This window comes from Schistocerca serialis, chromosome 3, assembly GCF_023864345.2.
Source record: "Schistocerca serialis cubense isolate TAMUIC-IGC-003099 chromosome 3, iqSchSeri2.2, whole genome shotgun sequence".
Classification (NCBI taxonomy): Eukaryota; Metazoa; Arthropoda; class Insecta; order Orthoptera; family Acrididae; genus Schistocerca; species Schistocerca serialis.
In genome coordinates this window covers 917546166-917566848 of record NC_064640.1, presented here as the reverse complement: position 1 = coordinate 917566848, position 20683 = coordinate 917546166, and the positions used below count along the sequence as shown (strand labels likewise).

The window sequence follows — 20683 nt, the reverse complement described above, 5'->3', positions numbered from 1 at the left end:
AGGTCTTTTTGGAGAAACCAAAGAAGTCACTTCATCAGATGATTACGAATACAAAGACAAGCACATGAAAGTGGACAGCGATTATGTTCTGCTGGATTACAGGATTTGTAAATCACTGTAAGACTCAGTTTCTAACACACAATTCAACAAAATCCAACGTTTTAATTTCACAGAATGGGCATATGATTAGTGAAACTGAACAGTTCAAATTTCTAGGTATTCAGATAGACAGTAAACTTCATGGAGAGCCCACATTCAGGATCTTGTTCAGAAGCTTAATGCTGCCATTTTTACTATTCGAACGGTAACTGAAGTAAGTGATCGTTCGACACACAAATTAGTCTACTTTGATTATTTTCATTTGCTTATGCCGTATGGTATTATATTTTGGTGTAACTCGACATTGGCCTCCCAATATATATATATTATTAACTGTTGTTTCTTGTTAACAGTAACAGCTTATTGCCAAGAATTAGCAGCTTTCACTCAGTTAATACTCAGCAGAAATCCACTCTGTATTTGGATCACACTTATTTAACTCTTGTGCAGAATGGTGTGCAGTATACTGCTGTATCTATTTTCAGTAAGCTATCACAAGAATTCAAAAATGTTAGCAGTAACCCTTGCTCTTTCAAACTGAAACTGAAGAGTTTTGTCATGGGTCACTCTTTCTATTCTGTTGAGGAGTTCCTTGAAAAATTAAACTGATTCTTATATTACATTTTTGATTGGGTTTACTTAAACTTATGGCTTGGCTTTTTTGGGTTCATAAACATTTTATTTTATCTGCTATTGCTTCTATGTTCTGGTTTCTAGTACTGACACATTCCAGGATCTTGGAGATTTGCTCCTCAATTTGATCCTACAGAACTAGACATGTAAATAAATAATTAAAAATAAAAAACATCAATCTAGTGAGAGAGCATACAGGTTGGAGTTTGGCCTCTCTTAATAGAAAGGGAGGGGGGGGGGGGAGGGGTGCCTGAAAAGCACAAAAGATATGTAAAGACAAGAAGAACATATAAAACAAGGTAGAGCAAAGAACAAAGAAGTTAAAACAATTGATTTGTGGACCTATGACCATTTCATACAAGCCTGAAAATGTAATCAGCAGGTGAGAAACTTGCAGCAATGGGGTCTTGCTGTTGATAGCCAATTTTCTGATTTGAATTTTCAAGCTTCTGTCTCATCTGTAATACTCTTCAAGTGAAGGCACTGGATTCATCAGAGAAAAGTCACCACATTTGTAACCAAGAATGAAAGTGCTTCACTGCAGGAAATCCTTCGTACAGCAGCAAATTTCTGAATACAGACACAAGCTCTCATACCAAAATATGACAGGAATTTTGTTACTAACACTGATCAAACAGGTATTACAGAGAAAAGAACCCATTCATTCATATACACTGAAACACAATTTTTACAGACCATCTGATACTAATTTGTGAATGATGTTTGTTCTAGGGTGCTAATGTCAGTCAGTTTTGGTCAGACTCATGACAAATGAGGATCAGAGGTGGTTCTTGTGCACCACAAGAATATGTGTAAGGTGACACATTCATACACTGCACAATATGTCACCTTCTCTGGAAAATTACTACACACAGTCCACACTTGCTTGCAAGAGACCATTGGCTCATTTGGATCAAGGATGAAAAAAATCAGTTGATGGGTACATACACAAAGATATTATGATAACATCTTCAAAGTCGGGCAAACTCATAATGACATTATACAAGAATTTTTTAACCAATATCTTGAACCCATCCAAGAGAGAAGAACAATTTCTTTTGCTCCTTGATTCATGGGGAGGGAAGATGAACCTGGGTGTTTGAGACAAAATTTTCAGGACGGAGAGGTTCTGCAACATGCATTATTAAATTAATTTTTCTAAAAGGTAATCTGCTGGTGCAGCCTTGCGACATTTATTTCTTACAGGCATGTGAAGAACCTTGAAAAATGACAACAAAATTTTGTGTATATCACTGAACAGAATAGAAATAGCTTCTAGAGGAGACTGCATAAAAATTCAATCACTTGTACACCACCACTGGTCTGCACCAATATTTGGCAATATGCTTTGATACACGTGGTACACCACAAAATTATGTGATGACTAAGAACTGTTTATGAATGTAAACCAAGTCTGTTTTGCAATACACGAATTGCAGAAATCATGTGTGGTGTTTCCTGAAGAGTGAGGTGCCAAAGCACGTGTGATCAATGTATTAGGTAGAACATTATCAATGTAGACAGAGCGAGAAACTTGAATTTTGTCTATATCAAGTTACAAGTTAATGTTCAGAGATGGGTGTAAATGCTCATGACATTCCTGTGGATATGGATTGTACAAAATTAAGTAATTCTTCTTATTTACTTTGTAATAAAATGAAATAATGATTTATGTGTTATAGTATCCACTTGGTCTCCTCCTGAAGCAGACCAAAGAGCTCACCAGTGTACCGGTGAGCGTATTTTTATCTGGCACAAATGAATTTTCATCTGGCACATGTGTATTTTCATCTGGCACAACAAATAGTAATGAGGTTGTTCGTTATATAACTTTGTCCCGCCTACTTGCAAATGATTTATGTGCGCACATCCACATGCCTTAGCGGCCTGGGGTTGTCAGATGCATGTATTCATGCCGCTATTCTCAAACTGCCAGGTCCTGATCCAAAAAAAAGTTCTTTCCACTGTGGAATCTAAAAACTATTGTGGACACAACTGAAGTAGATTTTGAGGCTTCATGTACATCTGTTGTTCAAAGTGCACTTCAAAGTCAGTCTAATGTTAACGCTAGTCTTAAAGTGAATAAAATAGGGCTCAGACTAACAGAAAACATGTACGTAAAAAGTTTCAGTCTCATGGTTCATGATGTGTGAGGAAATCTTGTCCTCAGTGATTTTCAAATCACGAGCAAAAAGTTTGTCTTTGTCATACCATAAAACATTTAAAGTGTGGAAAGTCAGGTCATGTCCAAACAGTTTGTTCACAAGGTAACCCAGGTGTGAGCAATGGTCAACACCATGTGGGCACATGGTAACAGCATAGCTATCACCAAGCGCATTCTGTATTGGCGAGGCCGTTAAAATCAGTGCAAGCAACAGCTTGCTCTTCCACATTGTGGAATTATTCTGCTGCAGCCTGCAGATAGGAAAGGTACACGAAGCAAGACCTGATCCATAGATGTCACACTTATAAACTACATGCTTACTCACTCAGCTAAGGATCTCTTGAATACTAGCAACCATACAAAGTATACAGGCACACCTAAAAGTTTCCAACTCAATTTTAATGAAAATGGTTGAGAGTTGCAGCTTCCTGTTTTCATATGTTGATGTCCTAGTCATGCCCTACACACCCTGACAATATGGATCAAACCGGGCCTTGCAATTTCCGGAGTTTCAGCAGTCAGCACAGCTTTGGTGACAGTGTAGCAGATAAGGTAGCCAGTTGTGACAGTACAGAATTTTTTTGGGAATATGAAATGTTAATGCAATGTTCACACTGTTCTTCTTGCTGTTTGCCACCACAAAAGTAAATGGCTAATGGTGAAGTTAACCACAGTTGTTTCTATTAGAGAATGACTCTTGAACCCCCGAGTGAATCTCCACAAACAAAAAACTGAAAAAAAAAAAAAAAAAAAAAAAAGGGACTGATCATAAGGCCTCCTAATGTGTGGCTGGATTTTAAAACATTGGCTACATCACTGTCCAGGGGCCAACCAATGCATCCGTTGCATTAACCCACATCTATATGCAGACAGGAATTTGCAGTGAAATAATGTTCACTTCTCACTTTTAACAAACTGAATTTATTGCAGAAAAATTAAGTGAAATGTCCTTTTCCACTATTCTCAACAGTTTACTATCAAAATAACATCTGTCAATGCAAAAATCTTAATAAGCCAACCAGCATCATTTGTTCGCTGAACCTACACAAAATCACAGAAAATATTTAAAGTGCTCCAGCAAACTTCTACACAGAAGTTCTGTAATCATGAAATAACAACATTTTTAACTGCAGATCACCATCAAAGTTAACTGCCTAACAGTTCACAGATTTAAAACTAAGTACTGTAACCCCAAAGTTTTTCATAGTCTTCACACTAAAAATGTTTCAAATTCTTTGTGACTGACACTTACAAAATATTTACAAGTCTCACCCAACCAGTTCACATGACATGAATTTTCCTATGTGCACACAAGCTAAAAATATTTCAGAGTTCCTCGCATGTACTTTTGCGAGTCCATGACCGAAGACTTAGAAAATATTTCAGTTACACACACAAGGGGACTTTCAGCTGCACATACATGCTGTCTGTACATCCTCTGCTCCAATTGTATGCTGAAATCCAAGTTGTCCCATGCAAAAAAATCATGCATATCCAACTTCTGAAAACTTTTAAACTGCAAATTTATTAAAAAAATTTCTTTTTAAAATTCAGTCTTGATCGCACCATGTATGCTACAAGAACATAGGTGACCGGTATTGGTCATATCACATGACTATCGTCAGACCCATGGCATCCTTCGAAGTTGGTAGGTGGAACACTCTTCTCAGCTGCTGTGATGACCGGTTGACATCACAGCAGCTGAGAAGAGTGCTCCACCTACCATCTTCGAAGGATGCCATGGGTCTGACGATGGTCATGTGATATGACCAATACCGGTCACCTATGTTCTTGTAGCATACATGGTGCGATCAAGACTGAATCTTAAAAAGAAATTTTTTTTTTTTTAATTTTTTGATTGCTGTTCCAAAAATGTTTATTAAAATTGCAAATTTATTGTTATATATACATATCAAACATGAATTTGGAATTAAATTTCATCAGTTTTTTAATGCTGCTTTTATTATTCATGTATCTTTAACGGTTTTCTCGCAAATAGTGTCTTTGCTCATATGGATGCCATTTTACATTGTTATATCACTAACAAAAAGTAAACAATTAAACTAACTCCAGTCATACATCTCTAATACTTCTATTTACTAAAGTTGCTGCTACCTTCACTGTTTCATGTTTTATTTACAGGAAAATTCACTTTTTCATGTGTGGAATATACATTCAGGCCTGTAATTTGAAGTACGTAATATTTACAGATGATCTATTAGAACAGTTCAATAGTGCTCACTGAGCCCTAACCATTAATGCTATGTTGGTCTGAAATGCTTAAGGCATTGGTGATTTATTACTATTTAAAGATCATATTACATCCAAAACTTGTAAACTAAATCTCACAGTGAGGGTGTACCTTCACTCACGCACTCATCTAATATTTGTCTTTAAAAACCATATGAGTGGTTTCTCTGTCACTGGTTTGATTTAGTTTTTATTTACAGTTTCCCCTATTTCATATTTTCTTTATTCACTTGGTTTGGCCATAGCAGATACCCTCCACAACTCATTCGAACGGTCGAGTATTACCCACTACATGGCCTGTGTCTCCGGCTAGTTGACCTGCGGTCAGGATTGCTCATACTTTGAGCTCTGTCAATCATGGTGTGTCAAAGGTCCTGCCACCTATTGACAGAGCCGTAAAGCTCATCTGGGTCGGCATGAATCCCTCAACTGTCAAACTTTGCTCTCTTGGCTGTCATAGCATTTGCCAATTTAGCTGCTAGCATTACAACAGGGCACACGCACATGGCCGCATCTGTTGCTAAAGCTTTTCATAGGCATTTTCGAAACATACCATCTCACAATGAAGACTATAATCCATCGAATCTCATTTGTCGACTTTACCAATCTCCCCAAGAGATTGATTCCAATTCAGTGGAAAGCACTGCTGCTGGCAGAATTGGTAGCAGATGCCCCACAGGTAATTGCAACATGTGGTTCCGTTGCTGGCATTCCTTACAGTGGCTCACATAGTGTCTATCAGACAGATGAAGACCTGGCCAGTGGCACCTGCATCTCATACTTTTTAGAATCTTCACAAATGTGATGTTGGAGTGTCATGGAGATATTACATGATAGCTAGGTGTATACGAAATGGGATGACAAGCAACCATTTCCACCCCATTGGATAATAGTTAAACGGTGTTCTGTTCATTAACTGGAATTCTCTTTTGGTTGGTTCCTCCTTCTTCAAGACTTCTATGGTTTACTGAAATGATGGATGTTTCCTCTGCTCAGCAGCAATGACATTTAAAGCAACAATGACTGAGATTTCTTCCAAGCTGCTGTGTTCTGCCAAAGGGTTCCTTGAAGGGCAGTTGGTGTCCTAGTGCTTGCATTGATTTTTGTATACCACTGTGATATCGTATACCTGAAGCCTCAGAGCCCATCTCACCAGCCAACCCAGTGGATAATTCAGGCTACTCTGCCAGCTCAGAGAATGGTGGTCCATCACAATGGTGAATGGTTTGCCAAATAAGTATAGCCAGAACTTGTTGACGGCACAAACAACAGCAAGGCACTCTTTCTTGGTTGTAGAACAGTTCCTTTCAGACTTGGAGAGTACTCTGGAAGAACAAGCTATCATCTTTTCAGCACTTCCTGGATTTGTACAAGAACTGCACCACCCCATACCTGGTAACATTGGTGTAAAGTGCTGTGTCAGCATTCTAATCATACAATTCTAGGACTGGAGAATGTGTTAGCACCTCCTTAATGAGGAGGCAAGATTTCTCATTCCAAGAAAATTTGGAATCTCCCTGCAATAGTTCTTGTAAGAGATGTGTATTGGCACAGAAGTCCTTTATGAGTCAGTGGTAATATGAGTACATGCTGTGAAAACTTCTCACCTCACAAATAGGCCAATGAGTCACAAAATCTGTGATTGCTCTTATTTTGTCTGGGTTGGAACAGACCCCATCACCAATAGGTGCCTCAAAATCTTTAATTTCTTGTGTGTTGAAGACACACTTTTTTGGATTCAGGCAGTTCAGGCAGAGAACTGCAGTCTGAACACAGTACAACATGGCTGTCAAGTGGCTTAGACATTCTTCAAATATCTTGGGGGGGGAAGAAAGAAAGAAAGAAAAGAAAAGAAAAGAAAACAATGACAATGTCATCCTGATAGCAAAGACATACTGTCCATTTAAGGCGCTGAAGCAGGTTGTCTACCATATGTTCCAAGGAGGCCAGAGCATTACACAGTCTAAACGGCATAACATTAAACTCATAGAGCAGATCAGGAGTTATGAACCTTGTGGTGTCACCGCCAGACACCACACTTGCTAGGTGGTAGCTTTAAATCGGCCGCGGTCCATTAGTACATGTCGGACCCGAGTGTCGCCACTGTCAGGGATCGCAGACCGAGCGCCACCACAAGGCAGGTCTCGAGAGACTGACAAGCACTCGCCCCAGTTGTATGGACGACTTTGCTAGCGACTACATGGACAAAGCATTGCTCATTAACCGAGCCAATAGTTAGAATAGCCTTCAGCTAAGTCCATGGCTACGACCTAGCAAGGCGCCATTAGCCTTACATAGCTTGTATCTAAAGAGTCTCACTTGTATCGTCAAGAGCGATGTATACAACAAGGATGGATTAAAGTTAAGTATTCCAGAAGCTACGTGATGTGTTGGCAAATGTGCCAACACCTTGTAGATAGAGGAGGCCGAAATGCACGCTATCTAACGCAGACGGGCGTGAATTCTGGAACAGGATAAGTAGTGAATTCTAATAAGAAAAATATGCAGCTCCTCGAATACTTAACTTGTATTTATCCTTGTTGTGAATACAGCATTCTTGATGAGACATTTCATACGATAACTATCAAACTATGTAAGGCTAATGGCGCCTTGCTAGGTCGTAGCCATGGACTTAGCTGAAGGCTAATTCTAACTATCTCTCGGCAAATGAGAGAAAGGCTTCGTCAGTGTAGTCGCTAGCAAAGTCGTCGTACAACTGGGGCGAGTGCTATTCCGTATCTCGAGACCTGCCTTGTGTTGGCGCTCGGTCTGCGATCACACAGTGGCGACACGCGGGTCCGACATGTACTAAATGGACTGCGGCCAATTTAAGCTACCACCTAGCAAGTGTGGTGTCTGGCGGTGACACCACACTACGTACTTTTCTTTATAGCATTCATTACATATCCTGTTACAGACCTATCTCTTGCCTGCGTGAACTAAACGCGTGCCTTTCGGCTACTTCCGTGGCATGGCTGTCTTGCTACGCCACAACAGTTGGCGACGAGTCAAAAAAGGGTCTTGTTCTTTCTAATTGCTTACATTTACTTGTGTCATGGCTTTGCCAGATGTACTGTCCGAATTTTATCGCTTGCAGAATCAGCAGACGCAGGCGTTATTGGATGCCCTTGGACAGCTCGTCCAGGGTCAACGTGCACTGCAAAACGATGCGGCCGCCGCCGCTTCATCGCTACCGCAGCCACAACATGCAGTTGCACCCCCATTCCATAATTTTCAAGCAGACGTGGAAACATGGACGGAGTGGTCACGCCAGTTTGGATTTCATCTCGCCGCCTACAGAATTCAAGGTAACGAGCGGCAGCCTCATTTATTGGCGTGTGTAGGGGTGGAAACATACCGTGTGATAGTCAAATTGTTTCCCCGACGCAACGTAGCAACTCTGTCCTACGAAGAAATTTTGTCGGCATTGGACGCCTATTTCAAAGAAACAGTCAATGTCGTTGCAAAAAGGTATACGTTCTTTCGTATAAAACGTACGGCCGGTCAGACTAATAGGGAGTGGGTTGCAACATTGAAAGGCCTTACTCGGGATTGTGCTTTTGAGTGTGAATGTGGACTCCCTTATTCAGATACAATGGTACGTGATGCAATTGCACAGAACGTTTCTGATGTTCGCATACGGGAACAGATTTCGAAACTCGTCAATCCCTCCCTTCAACAAGTGATAGACATATTGGATAGACAAGACACGCTTGACTTTGCTCAGGAATCATTTGCAACTTCGCCAGTCGTGTGTAACATTAACCGGCCCGCCGGGCGCGCTGCACGGACCGGTAAACTGCCCTTGCGCACGTCCACGCAGCTGCCGCCACGCTCTAAACCAGGTGTGCCGCGCCAGCACACAAATGCAGTGAAATCATGCCCGCGGTGTGCTACTAGACATTCGCGTGAAAATTGCCCGTCACGCCAAGCTATTTGCTTTTTCTGTAATAAGAAAGGACATGTTCAAAGTGTTTGCCAGAAAAAGCTCAGATCAGACACTCTTAATCATTCCAGGCTCTTTGCTTCGCGCCGGAATCGAACCAAGGACACTCAGGCTCGTGGACCTTCGCCCGTGGACATTCATGTAGTTAATTCCACTCCGCCCAGTGCCACTTTCTCTAACAGTGACCGTGTGCGTCCCACAAAAAGTGTGCGTCGACGTCGCCGGAAATCTCATCAGGTCGCAAGTGCTTATGTCCCTGTATCAGTTCAAATTGCACGAGACAGTCTCTCTTGTCAGCAGGACAATAAACTTTTTGTAGATTTGGACTTTAATGGCAAGGTCATATCATTCCAGCTCGATACCGGAGCTGCAGTTTCATTGATCAATCACGACACGTACAAACAACTGGGCAAACCTCCTTTGCGTGCCGCAAATGTTCAGCTCAGTAGTTCTTCAGGACAGCTTATCCCTGTGTTAGGACAGTGCACTCTTCTTGCAACATACAAGGGACAAACAAAACTTGTGTCATTTTACATTCTTCGTTCTTCTTCTGCAGTGAACTTGTTTGGTTTAGATTTATTTCAATTGTTTAACTTGTCTATTGTAAATCAGGTCCTATCAGAGAATCAGACTGTGCCTTCCGCCAGTGTTCCTCGGCTATGTGAAGAATTTGCAGACATTTTTGCACCGGGCATTGGTCCCACTAAGAACTATGAAGCACATTTGGAACTGAAAGTCAACGCGCAACCGAAATTTTTCAGAGCGCGCAATGTTCCCCACACATTGCGTGATGAGGTCGCAAGAACATTACACGATTTCGAATTACAAGGTGTGAGTGAATGTGCGCAATGCCTCTTCCCTTTCAGCTCCGCTTCATCGCTTACGCCGTACAGGTGTTCCGTTCATCTGGACGACGGAATGCGAACGCGCTTTTCGCCAGTTGAAATCGGCGTTGCTTTCAAATACTTGCCTTACGTCATTCGATCCCAGAAACCCCTTTTGTTGATGGTAGATGCATCAGATTTCGGGATCGGTGCTGTGCTTGCGCACAGAGATGGGTCGCATGATCGCCCTATTGCCTTTGCGTCCAAATTGCTCTCGTCTGCGCAAAGAAATTATTCACAGATAGAGAAAGAAGCTTTGGCTCTCGTGTTTGGTGTTACTAAGTTCCATGATTTCTTGTATGGTCGTCACTTTACCATCATCACAGACCCCAAACCTTTGACGTCGCTTTTTCATCCGAACAAGCCTGTACCTCCGCGTACAGCGCAGAAATTCATTCGTTGGTCTATTTTCCTCTCGCAGTACCACTACGATATCTTGTATCGGTCCACTGCTAAGCACGGAAACGCCGATGCATTGTCCTGTTTGCCTGTTGCTGAGGATAGAGCATTCGATTCTTCCGAACTTGCTTGCATGTTCATTGATTCGGAAACCGATGAAGTGGTCGAATCGTTTCCGATTGATTTTCGTCGTGTAGCTACAGCCACAGCTGCTGACCCTGTCCTTGCTACCGTTTTGTGTTTTGTTGCTATGCAATGGCCTTTGTCAAAGTCTCGGATCGAGGATCCGTTGGTTCGCCAATTTTTTGCTCACAAGGAGAGACTTTTTGTTCGACGTGGTGTTTTGTTGTTGCGTTCTGATAATGATCAGTCCAGAGTCGTGGTCCCACGTTCGTTACAGTCCTCTGTTTTACGGCTTCTTCACCAAGGACATTGGAGTATAGTGCGAACGAAACAACTTGCTCGTCAGCACTGTACTTGGTTCGGAATCGATGCTGCGATTACGAATATGTGTTCTTCTTGCATGGCGTGTGCTGAACAACAATCCGCACCGCCGCGGAAAGTCTTTGCATGGCCAAAAGCCACTTCCCCTTGGCAACGCTTGCACATCGATTTTGCTGGTCCATTCTGGAATGCTCGATGGTTGGTTCTGGTAGATGCCTTCAGTAATTTTCCTTTTGTTGTCCGGATGTCTTCCACGACGTCAACTGCCACCATCCAAGCGTTGTCTGCTATCTTTTGCATTGAAGGTCTTCCGCAGACTATTGTTTCCGACAATGGCACACAATTCATGTCCGCAGAATTTCAGTCATTCTGCCAGGCCGATGGTATTCAACATCTGACATCCGCGCCGTTTTCGTCTCAGTGAAACGGTGCCGCTGAACGATTGGTCCGGACTTTCAAGTCACAGATGTTGAAGTTGCAAGAGTCGCATTCTCGGGAGGACGCGTTGTTGCTCTTTTTGTCATCGTATCGCTCTCAGCCTCGAGATGGTCGCTCGCCGGCTGAGTTGCTCCACGGTCGTCCTCATCGAACCTTGATGTCTTTGCTGCACCCGCCGCATCAGGTTCCTGTGCAGCGGCAGACTTCTGCTTTTGCTCCAGGCGACGTTGTATTCTATCGCAACTATCGAGGTTCACGGCGTTGGCTCGCAGGGCGCATTCTTCGCTGCCTCAGCCACGCGATGTATTTGGTTTTGGGGGCCTCTGGTGAGGTGTGTCGGCATCTCAATCAGCTGCGCCTCTGTCGTCGCACGGGTTCTGCCGCTCCCCGTCTGCTTTCAGCGACGGTGCCATCCGGTCAGCGCCCTGGGGACCCATCTACTGGCTCGCCTCATCCCCAGGTGTTACCGACGATGCCTTCCATTTTGCCCCATGGCGACGCGCCGCCACAGCCGCCGCCGCCTGTTCTCCCGCCGGCGCCGCCCGCAGTGGACGCCTCGCTGCAGCCGCCAAGCGCCTCCCTGGGTCACGCGCCGCCGATCGCTTCCCGTGACCAGCTGTCCTCCACCATGGACCTCTTGCCCGCTCCAGACCACATGACGTCATCGCGTGTCGGATACCCTGACGCAATGGAGGTCAACCCTTCGGCCCCTCCTGTCTCTTTACGGGTGCATACACCGCATGTTGACGTGCACCCTGGAATAGGTTTTCAGGCGTTTCCTAGATCCCCTCGGACCGAATGGCCGGGTGCGGGTGGCACAGCCTCGCCTGTTGTTGGGCTCCCCACCTCGTCGCATACGTCAACATGGGGTCCTCCCCACGGCGGGCGGAAGCCTTATAACACAACCGTTCGCCGATTTGCGGGGGAGGAATGTGGTGTCACTGCCAGACACCACACTTGCTAGGTGGTAGCTTTAAATCGGCCGCGGTCCATTAGTACATGTCGGACCCGAGTGTCGCCACTGTCAGGGATCGCAGACCGAGCGCCACCACAAGGCAGGTCTCGAGAGACTGACGAGCACTCACCCCAGTTGTACGGACGACTTTGCTAGCGACTACATGGGCAAAGCATTGCTCATTAGCCAAGCCAATAGTTAGAATAGCCTTCAGCTAAGTCAATGGCTACGACCTAGCAAGGCGCCTTTAGCCTTACATAGCTTGTATCTAAAGAGTCTCACTTGTATCGTCAAGAGCGATGTATACAACAAGGATGGATTAAAGTTAAGTATTCCAGAAGCTACGTACTTTTCTTTATAGCATTCATTACGTATCCTGTTACAGACCTATCTCTTGCCTGCGTGAACTAAATGCGTGCCTTTCGGCTACTTCCGTGGCGTGGCTGTCTTGCTACGCCACAACAAACCTAGTTGAGGAAAACTTTGTTCCTTTCACACAGTCTAGGCTGTCATCACTGTACGGCAATGGATACACACATTTATTCATGATTTTGTTCAATTGTCAGTAGTTGACACAGAAATGTCATATGCTGTCCTTCTTTTTATAAGGATCACAGGAGAGGACCAAGTGTTCTTTGTAGGTTCAGTGATGCTATCTTGCAGAATCTTCATGACTCCCTCATCAATTATCCCAATTATTCATTATTCAGCCACTGACAATCTATACGAGTGTTGACTGATTAGTGGCTGATCCCCAGTATTAATGTGGTATTTTACCATGTATCACTTGGCCTGTCTTTTTTCCATTTTAGATTTGAAAGCAACCAAAAACTGATGCAGAAAGGCTATTATTCGCTGACATTGCTTCTCAGCTAGGTCACATCCTTTGGGCAATTTTATAGTAGCTTTCACCCCAGCATTGTCTGTTGTGGTAGTGGAGCATGATTCCTCATCAATGACACCAAGCTACCCTTCCTGGACTACTGTGTCTGTCCCTAAGCACTATCTGTAGGGATGAGTTGTTGTTGCTTGTAACAATTAGTGATCCAAAGTTCTCCCTGACCACATACAAAGCTTATGATCATCACTGGCATGTAGATTTCTTTTGTGAGCCTGAGTAGCTTTTGGCAATTGACAAAAGCTTTACAGTTTACCTGAGCATCTCAATTGATGACTGGAATTTGTCTCATTGATGACAGCATGATAACAAAATCTTCATTGGCAAACAGTGCCAAGCACAATCTTTGTTATGTGTGCTTGCTGAAATTGCTTTATTACTCTGCAGCACTGATCTTCCTCAGTTTATGACTCCTTGTAATCCCTACAAGACATCACATGTAAGAATAACATTATGGCAAACAACAAATTAAAAAAGCTGAGTTCTGACATTGATATCTTGCAATACAAGTCCCTGTCAGCTGACTATATTTCCCATTTGTGACTTTCATCAAAATCCCTTTCATATCATAGAATACAGTCTTCTTTAGCTGGTGATAATAAGCATTCAACATTACAGGAAAGAAAGCTCCTGAATCGGCAAGCATCTGAACAGGTTGGCTGTGGATGATGACGTCAATAAGATTTCCTGACATCTTGGTGACTGTCATCCATTATGGACTTTCATCTGTGGTGGCCTCACCTCCGTAGATGGTTGCTTTGCTTAGTTTTCCTGAATTCAGTGGCTAGGAGAGCGGCTGGTACATCTGTACGGCAATGGGGAATGGCTGTGCAATGTTGGGGAAGAAACTCATCCAGGGTACAGTGATAAGATTTGTCCAGCAGGTTGACTAGAATCATCTGCAGTCGACTGCTGTGAAAAGAACTGTTGGGATAATTGACATCTGATGGTGTAGTAGTCATTGAAAACATGTTTTCTTCATCTGCAGTATTGTATTTCTCCAGGGTATCTACAGTGGAAACATACTGGTGTGTTGTCCTCTCTCCTCCAAATGTCTGTTCTTCTGCAGGGTGTTGTATTTGGTGGAGGAATTAGTTGTTCCAGTGTTGATCTGGTGCTGGATTGTTATGTGATAGCTGTGATGTAAGTCCAAGCTGGCCGAGACTCTTCTTCCTGGTGTGTTCAAATGGTGGTGGAAATTGATATAGCTCTTCTTCAACACTATCACCTCCTGACATATGAGTTCAACTTTTATTTCTGCTATGTCTTGCTTACATGGTGCAAAAGTTTTGGGCCCATACAATGCTGCACTTGTTCTCTTACAACAAGGTGTATTTCATGGTGAACTGCCATGGGGAACACATCCAGCAGTCGGTAGTACCTCTTTCGTCTGACTCTATTGTGTTGCATTGCCTCTATGCACTGGCACCACTTGATGAAGTCCTCTGTTGCTGTGACACCCTTTACCAAAAGAGCTTGGTACATGTCTTCTGCAACTCCTTTCATTAAATATGAGATTTCATCAGCTTCTTTCATATATTGATTCACAATGTGGCATAGGGGCAAGGTATTCTGTATACAGGATTGTGTCATTTCATCATGACATTGGGCCCTGTTCTCCAATCGTTCTTCTGCTATGTGGACTTCCATCTGATTGTAACCAAATGTTTTCTTCAGTTCAGCCCAAAATTTATCAGAGCTGTTCAACATCTGACAATGGCCTTGCCACAGTGGTGATACCTGTTCACGTCAGATCATCAAAGTTAAGCGCCGTTGGGCTTGGCAAGCACTTGGATGGGTGACTGTCAAGGTGTGCCAAGTGATGCTGGAAAGCAGTGTGCACTCAGCCCTCATGAGGCCAACTGAGGGCTACTTGATTAACAAGTTGCAACTCCAGTCAAAAAAACTGATAACAACCGGGAGAGTGGTGTGCTGACCACCTGCCCCTCTGTATCTGCATCCAGCGATGCCTGTCAGCTGACGATGACAGGGCATTAGCCAGTACCATTAGGACTTCTGAGGCCTGTTCGGACGATGCACTGAACTTCTGTAACGTGTCCTCAAACCACTGTCGGGCTGTGCCATCCAAGTAAAAGTATACTTCTGCAAAACACATTATGTGATCCCGCCTGTTGTATGTGGCAAATCGGTCGATTCCTTTCAGTCATTCAGTGGATTCTGACCATCATGTCCAGGAAATGCTGATGAGTGACTGCTGTTCACCTGACTTATTGCTATTTTGGAATTATTGGTCAGCTTATATTCTGGCTACTGTATAGCTACAGCTTTTACATTGCCTAATTGGAGCCACAGTGATGTATACGTTTTGAAGTACCAGGAATCTCCATCAAACAATGTCATCATAATTGTCCAAATCAGAAAGCACGATCGTCAATGAAGTACAGTATTTGGCACTGAAAGCATGTTTATTACGAACACCAATACAGCCGGAACAAAATTAAACTCCTGGAGGAGAGTGCAGCTATTTATACAACACTGAATATTTCAGAATAAAATAAAACATTACAAATGAAGGGTATTTTGAGAACCATCACAAACTGATAAATATTAAATGATAAACAATTACAAGTTGTTGTGTTTGACTGGGTGACCCACAGCAAGCCAGCTTGTGATGCTAACTTGTACGCCACACTGCATGCAGCACAACACATTACAATATAATTGCAAAATAAATTGGTGGAAACTTTAATGTTACATCACATTAACAAGTTTGTTGGTACTAGGTTGAATTCTTGACAGTTGTATTAATGTATCTATTTTTTCTGTAAACTAAGCAGAGTATGTTATTTCACAAAAGTAATTAGTGACAAATTGTTTCATAAGCGTTATTAGATAAAAGAAGTGTGAATATTTGCAATATTTTGCTAAAGCACTTATTTTGAAACTCTGCAGACCATTCCACCAAGTTCACCTGCTTTGAGGAAGGAAATTCTTGCATTTCATTTATATCGACAGAAAAGAGATCCATAAACCAAGCTTTTTATCTGTTAGATTACAGGAAATATTCACAAGAACTTTGTCACAATCCACAAAATGACAATGCAAGACATCTAATAATCTGAGGTGATGGTAAAATAGCCACTCTGGTAGATACAAGTGAATGCTGGAAGCTGAAAAATGAATAACAGCCGCTGTTTAAGAACTGTCATTCTGATAGTTCTAACTACTTTATCAACGATTCAGTTTTGTTTTGTACTTCTAACCTTCCTTTTTAAAAATGTAGTACCATAGGATGAAAATATTTTGAACAACTTAGGTCTGCTTTTTCCTTCTGGTCAAAGAACAAAATGTACTTTTTTAACTTTAGCATACAGTGATTCAGTAGACGGCAATATGGCTCAAAATAGATAAAAACTAGCCCCCCACCTAAAAACAATGGTGGCTTTTCTGTGCTGTTTGTGGATATGTATTTAAAAATTGCCGATCACACTCCATTATACATGCCAAAAACTATGAGTCAGAGAGTCTAAAAAATAAGTTTAATACATAATGTACACAGAAAACCTCAAATAGTGAACATAATGGTACAATAAATACACAGCTTGCACAAGGAAGCTATTCCATACTCAACAAGTGACTACCACTGTGTGATTATTTCAAATGGCACTTACTTCATCAACAACATTTCTTTCAACTGAGTTATGTGCAAACTTTCACACTGAAGTTAAATATTGGCAAAGAATAAACGATGGACTGTTTGAGTGTAAATCTTAGAACATAACTCCTTCTAAGTTATTAGGACATGTCCAACAGGACTCTGCTTTTCATTACTTCCACCGTAAGTTTTAAAATGGCATGCTTTCCAATTTATTCCCATATTCTTCTCAATATACTGTTCTCATCAGCTCATCAGTGACATTGCACTTTTTACAGTTTGAAACACAAAGATATACTTTTTTCATGTGTAGGAGAGAGCCTGTTTACACTAGACTACTGCTTCATTCAAGAGAATAGCAACTGAAAGATCACTGGCCACAGAATTCCACTGAGGTGACAAAAGTCATGGGATAGCAATACGCACATATACAAATGGCACTAGTATCACTCACTCAAGATATAAAATGGTAGTGGACTGGCAGAGCTGTCATTTGTACTCATGTGATTCATGTAAAAAGGTTTCCGACATGATTATGGCCACATGACAGGAATTAACCACCACAGACTCTGAACAAAGAATAGTGGTTAGAGCTAGACGCATGGGACAGTCCCTTTAGGAATTTGTTAGGAAATTCATTATTCTGAGATCCACAGTGTCAAGAGTGTGCCGAGAATATCAAATTTCAGGCATTACCTCTCACTATAGACAATACAGGGGCTGACGGCCTTCACTTAACAACTAAGAGCAGCGGCATAAGCACAGCGTTGTTAGAGTTAACAGACAAGCAACACTGCATGAAATACTTGCAGAAATCAATGTGGGATGAACGACGAACATATCCATTAGGACAGTGTGGGAAAATCTGGAATTAATGGGCTACGGCAGCAGATGACTGACACAGGTGCCTTTGCAAACAGCACGACATTGCCCATAGGGCCTGTTGTTACTGTATCAGCTGGAACCTAGATGATTGGAAAACTGTGGCCTTATCAGATGAGACATGATTTCAGTTGGTAAGAGCTGATGGTAGGGTTCAAGTGTAGCACAAACTCCACAAAGCCGTGGACCCAAATTGTCACAAGGCACTGCGTGAACTGGTGGTGGCTCCATAATGGTGTGGGTTGTTTTTACATGGAATGAACTGGGTCCTCTGGCCCAACTGAACTGATCATTGACTGAAAAAGGTTATACTCAGCTACTTGGAGAGCATATGCCGCTATTCATGGACTTCATGTTCCCACATAATGAGTGAATTTTTATGGGTGACAGTGTACCATGACGCAGCACAATTGTTTGTGAGTGGTTTGAAGAACATTCTGGACAATTCAAGCAATGGACTTGGCCATCCAGAATGCCCGCAATGAATCCCATTGAACACTTATGGGAAATAATGAAGGGGTCAGCTTGTGCACAAACTCCTGCGCTGGCAACACTTTTGCAATTATGGACAGCAATAGAGGTAGCATAGCTCAATATTTTTACAATGACTTATTGAGTCCATGCCACGTTGAGTAGCTGCACTACAATGGCCAAAATGAGGTCCAATACTATATTAGGAGGTATCCCATGACTTCTGTCATCTCCGTGTATATCCACTACTAAAGCACAGACACAATACAAAGTCACTAGTACACAACCAATAACAAAATAGTAATCTGTAATTTATACAAATAACGTGTCTACACACTAACTTTTCATTTAAAACAAGAACTAACAAGTTCCATTAGTAAACAAAATGTTCAACAAAAGTTATAATGTTTTAGAACATACCATTTGATCTTCTTCCCCATAGTTAATGTATTCAAAATCTGATTCTCCAGGAGGTGGACGTGTCATTGTGTTCCCTGTACCTGTGAATTAAACCACCATTCATTAAAAAGTGAACTCAAAACATGTTAAACATTTTATTTTCTTCGCTAACTTAAGATTGTTTATATGACTCATTGGCATAGATAAAGATAGACGAAAAAAGAAAATACTTTGCCACTCAAATTCAGGTACAAGCTATATTATATAACTACACTACACTGGAACAGAGATAAAAGTTAAAAAAAATAGCCAAATATGGGTAAACCACAGACTCATAGGATCAAGTGAAGGTTTCCAGAGCATCAAATTACGAACATGTGGTAGGGAAGGTGAAAATTATTATTATTATTTTTTTTTTTTTTTTACATTCGACCACTGCCATAAAATCATAAATCACATCAGTTACATTCGACCACTGCCATAAAATCATAAGTCACATCAGTCTTAAATACATATTATACTATACATTACATTAATTATACTAGCTTAGTTGGACAAGGGACGTGAAAGGAAGTTACTGGTGGCCAGTCCATAGGACTAATGCTAACATTCACCTGGAGTGATCTATCAAAACCATGAGAAACACAAAGTTAGAAAGTTGGTTCCCCCAAATACGAGTCCATTGCCTTAAACACTACTCCACCATACTTGTTATGGTTAATGCTGGCAATATAATGATTCGTTTATAAGAGCCGTAGTCTGAGACACACCTTCCTCAAATGTCAAAGCCTTTAATGCATGGATGTGAGATAGCACTTGACTTAGATTAAACCAGTTTGAATCTAGATGGTGCGAAAAATTAAATCTAAAGTATTTTGGCAGCAAGTGGAGGACATAGTGACACCAGATTCCTGATTATAGGTCTTCATAAAAATGCCCTGAGTTAATTTCCAAACCCCACCACATTATATCATGGAGTGAAGGTATATGAAACTAGTGACAGTGAATCAGCTGTCACATGAGAACATTAAAGTCAGTCCCCCTTCCCCTTTCAGGCTATTCTGGTGGGACATACAATATGTCAATATCCTCACCAATCTCCATCATAAATATTATCATCAGCAACTAAAACACAAGAGCATGGGAATAAGGGGAGTAGAGGCTGGACCAGTAAAGGCTAAAGGCGATGAAAATAACAGATTGTCACCACGGAGAAAGAGAGAATGGGGGAATAGAGAGTGGAGAGAGGGATGGTGAGAGCAGAAGGGGAGTGAGAGAAAGGGAGGGAGAGTACAGGGAGAGAAAGAAGAGGGAGGGAGAGGTGATAGAAATACAGAAATGGGGAGGGATGAGATGTTATATACACACATCAAAAGAAGTTTTGCATCACCTCGGTTCCGAGAGTTCCTAAACCTGCACAGAAAATTGGAATAAGATCAACATAAACATCATTTCTGCCCTTTCTATTGCTCACGAAAACCACACATTGCATGTTGTACTACCATACAGCGAGACCTTCAGAAGTGGTGGTCACACCCTGGTACCTCTAATACCTAGTAGCACGTCCTCTTGCACTGATGCATGCCTGTATTCGTTGTGGCATACTATCCACAAGATCATCAAGGTGCTGTTGATCCAGATTGTCCCACTCCTCGACGACGATTTGTGTTTAAGGCATCCAGCCTGACCGGGTAGCCTCCAAACACGTCTCCGACGATTGTCTTGTTGAAGGCATATGTGACTCTCATCAGTGAAACAAACGTGATGCCAATTCTGAGCGGTCCATTGGGCATGTTGTTGGGCCCACCTGTGCTGCGCTGCATGGTGTCGTGGTTGCAAAGATGGACCTCACCAGGGATGTCGGGAGTGAAGTTGTGCATCATGCAGCCTATTCCGCACAGTTTGAGTCGTAACACGACGTCCTGTGGCTGCACGAAAATCATCATTCAACATGGTGGCGCTACTGTCAGGGTTCCTCTGAGCCATATAATCCGCAGATAGCGGTCATCCAGTGCAGTAGTAGCCCCTGGTCGGCCTGAATGAGGAATGTCATTGACAGTTCCTGTCTCTCCTCCATGTCTGAACAACATCACTTTGGTTCACGCCGAGATGCTTGGACATTTCCCTTGTTGAGAGCCCTTCCTGGCACAAAGAAACCAATGCGGATGCGATCGAACTGCGGTATTGGCTGTCTAGGCATGGCTG

At 42.3% G+C, this 20683-nt stretch overlaps 1 protein-coding gene across 1 annotated transcript in view; it reads right to left on the bottom strand.

The window, feature by feature from the left end:
- LOC126471176 (polyamine-transporting ATPase 13A3) overlaps window positions 1-20683 on the bottom strand; it is a 195527-nt gene that overhangs the window by 125033 nt on the left and 49811 nt on the right. Inside the window, exon 3 of the mRNA XM_050099282.1 lies at window positions 18500-18579. Within this exon, the coding sequence (XP_049955239.1) occupies window positions 18500-18579 (80 nt within the window). The remainder of the gene's footprint in view (window positions 1-18499; window positions 18580-20683) is intronic.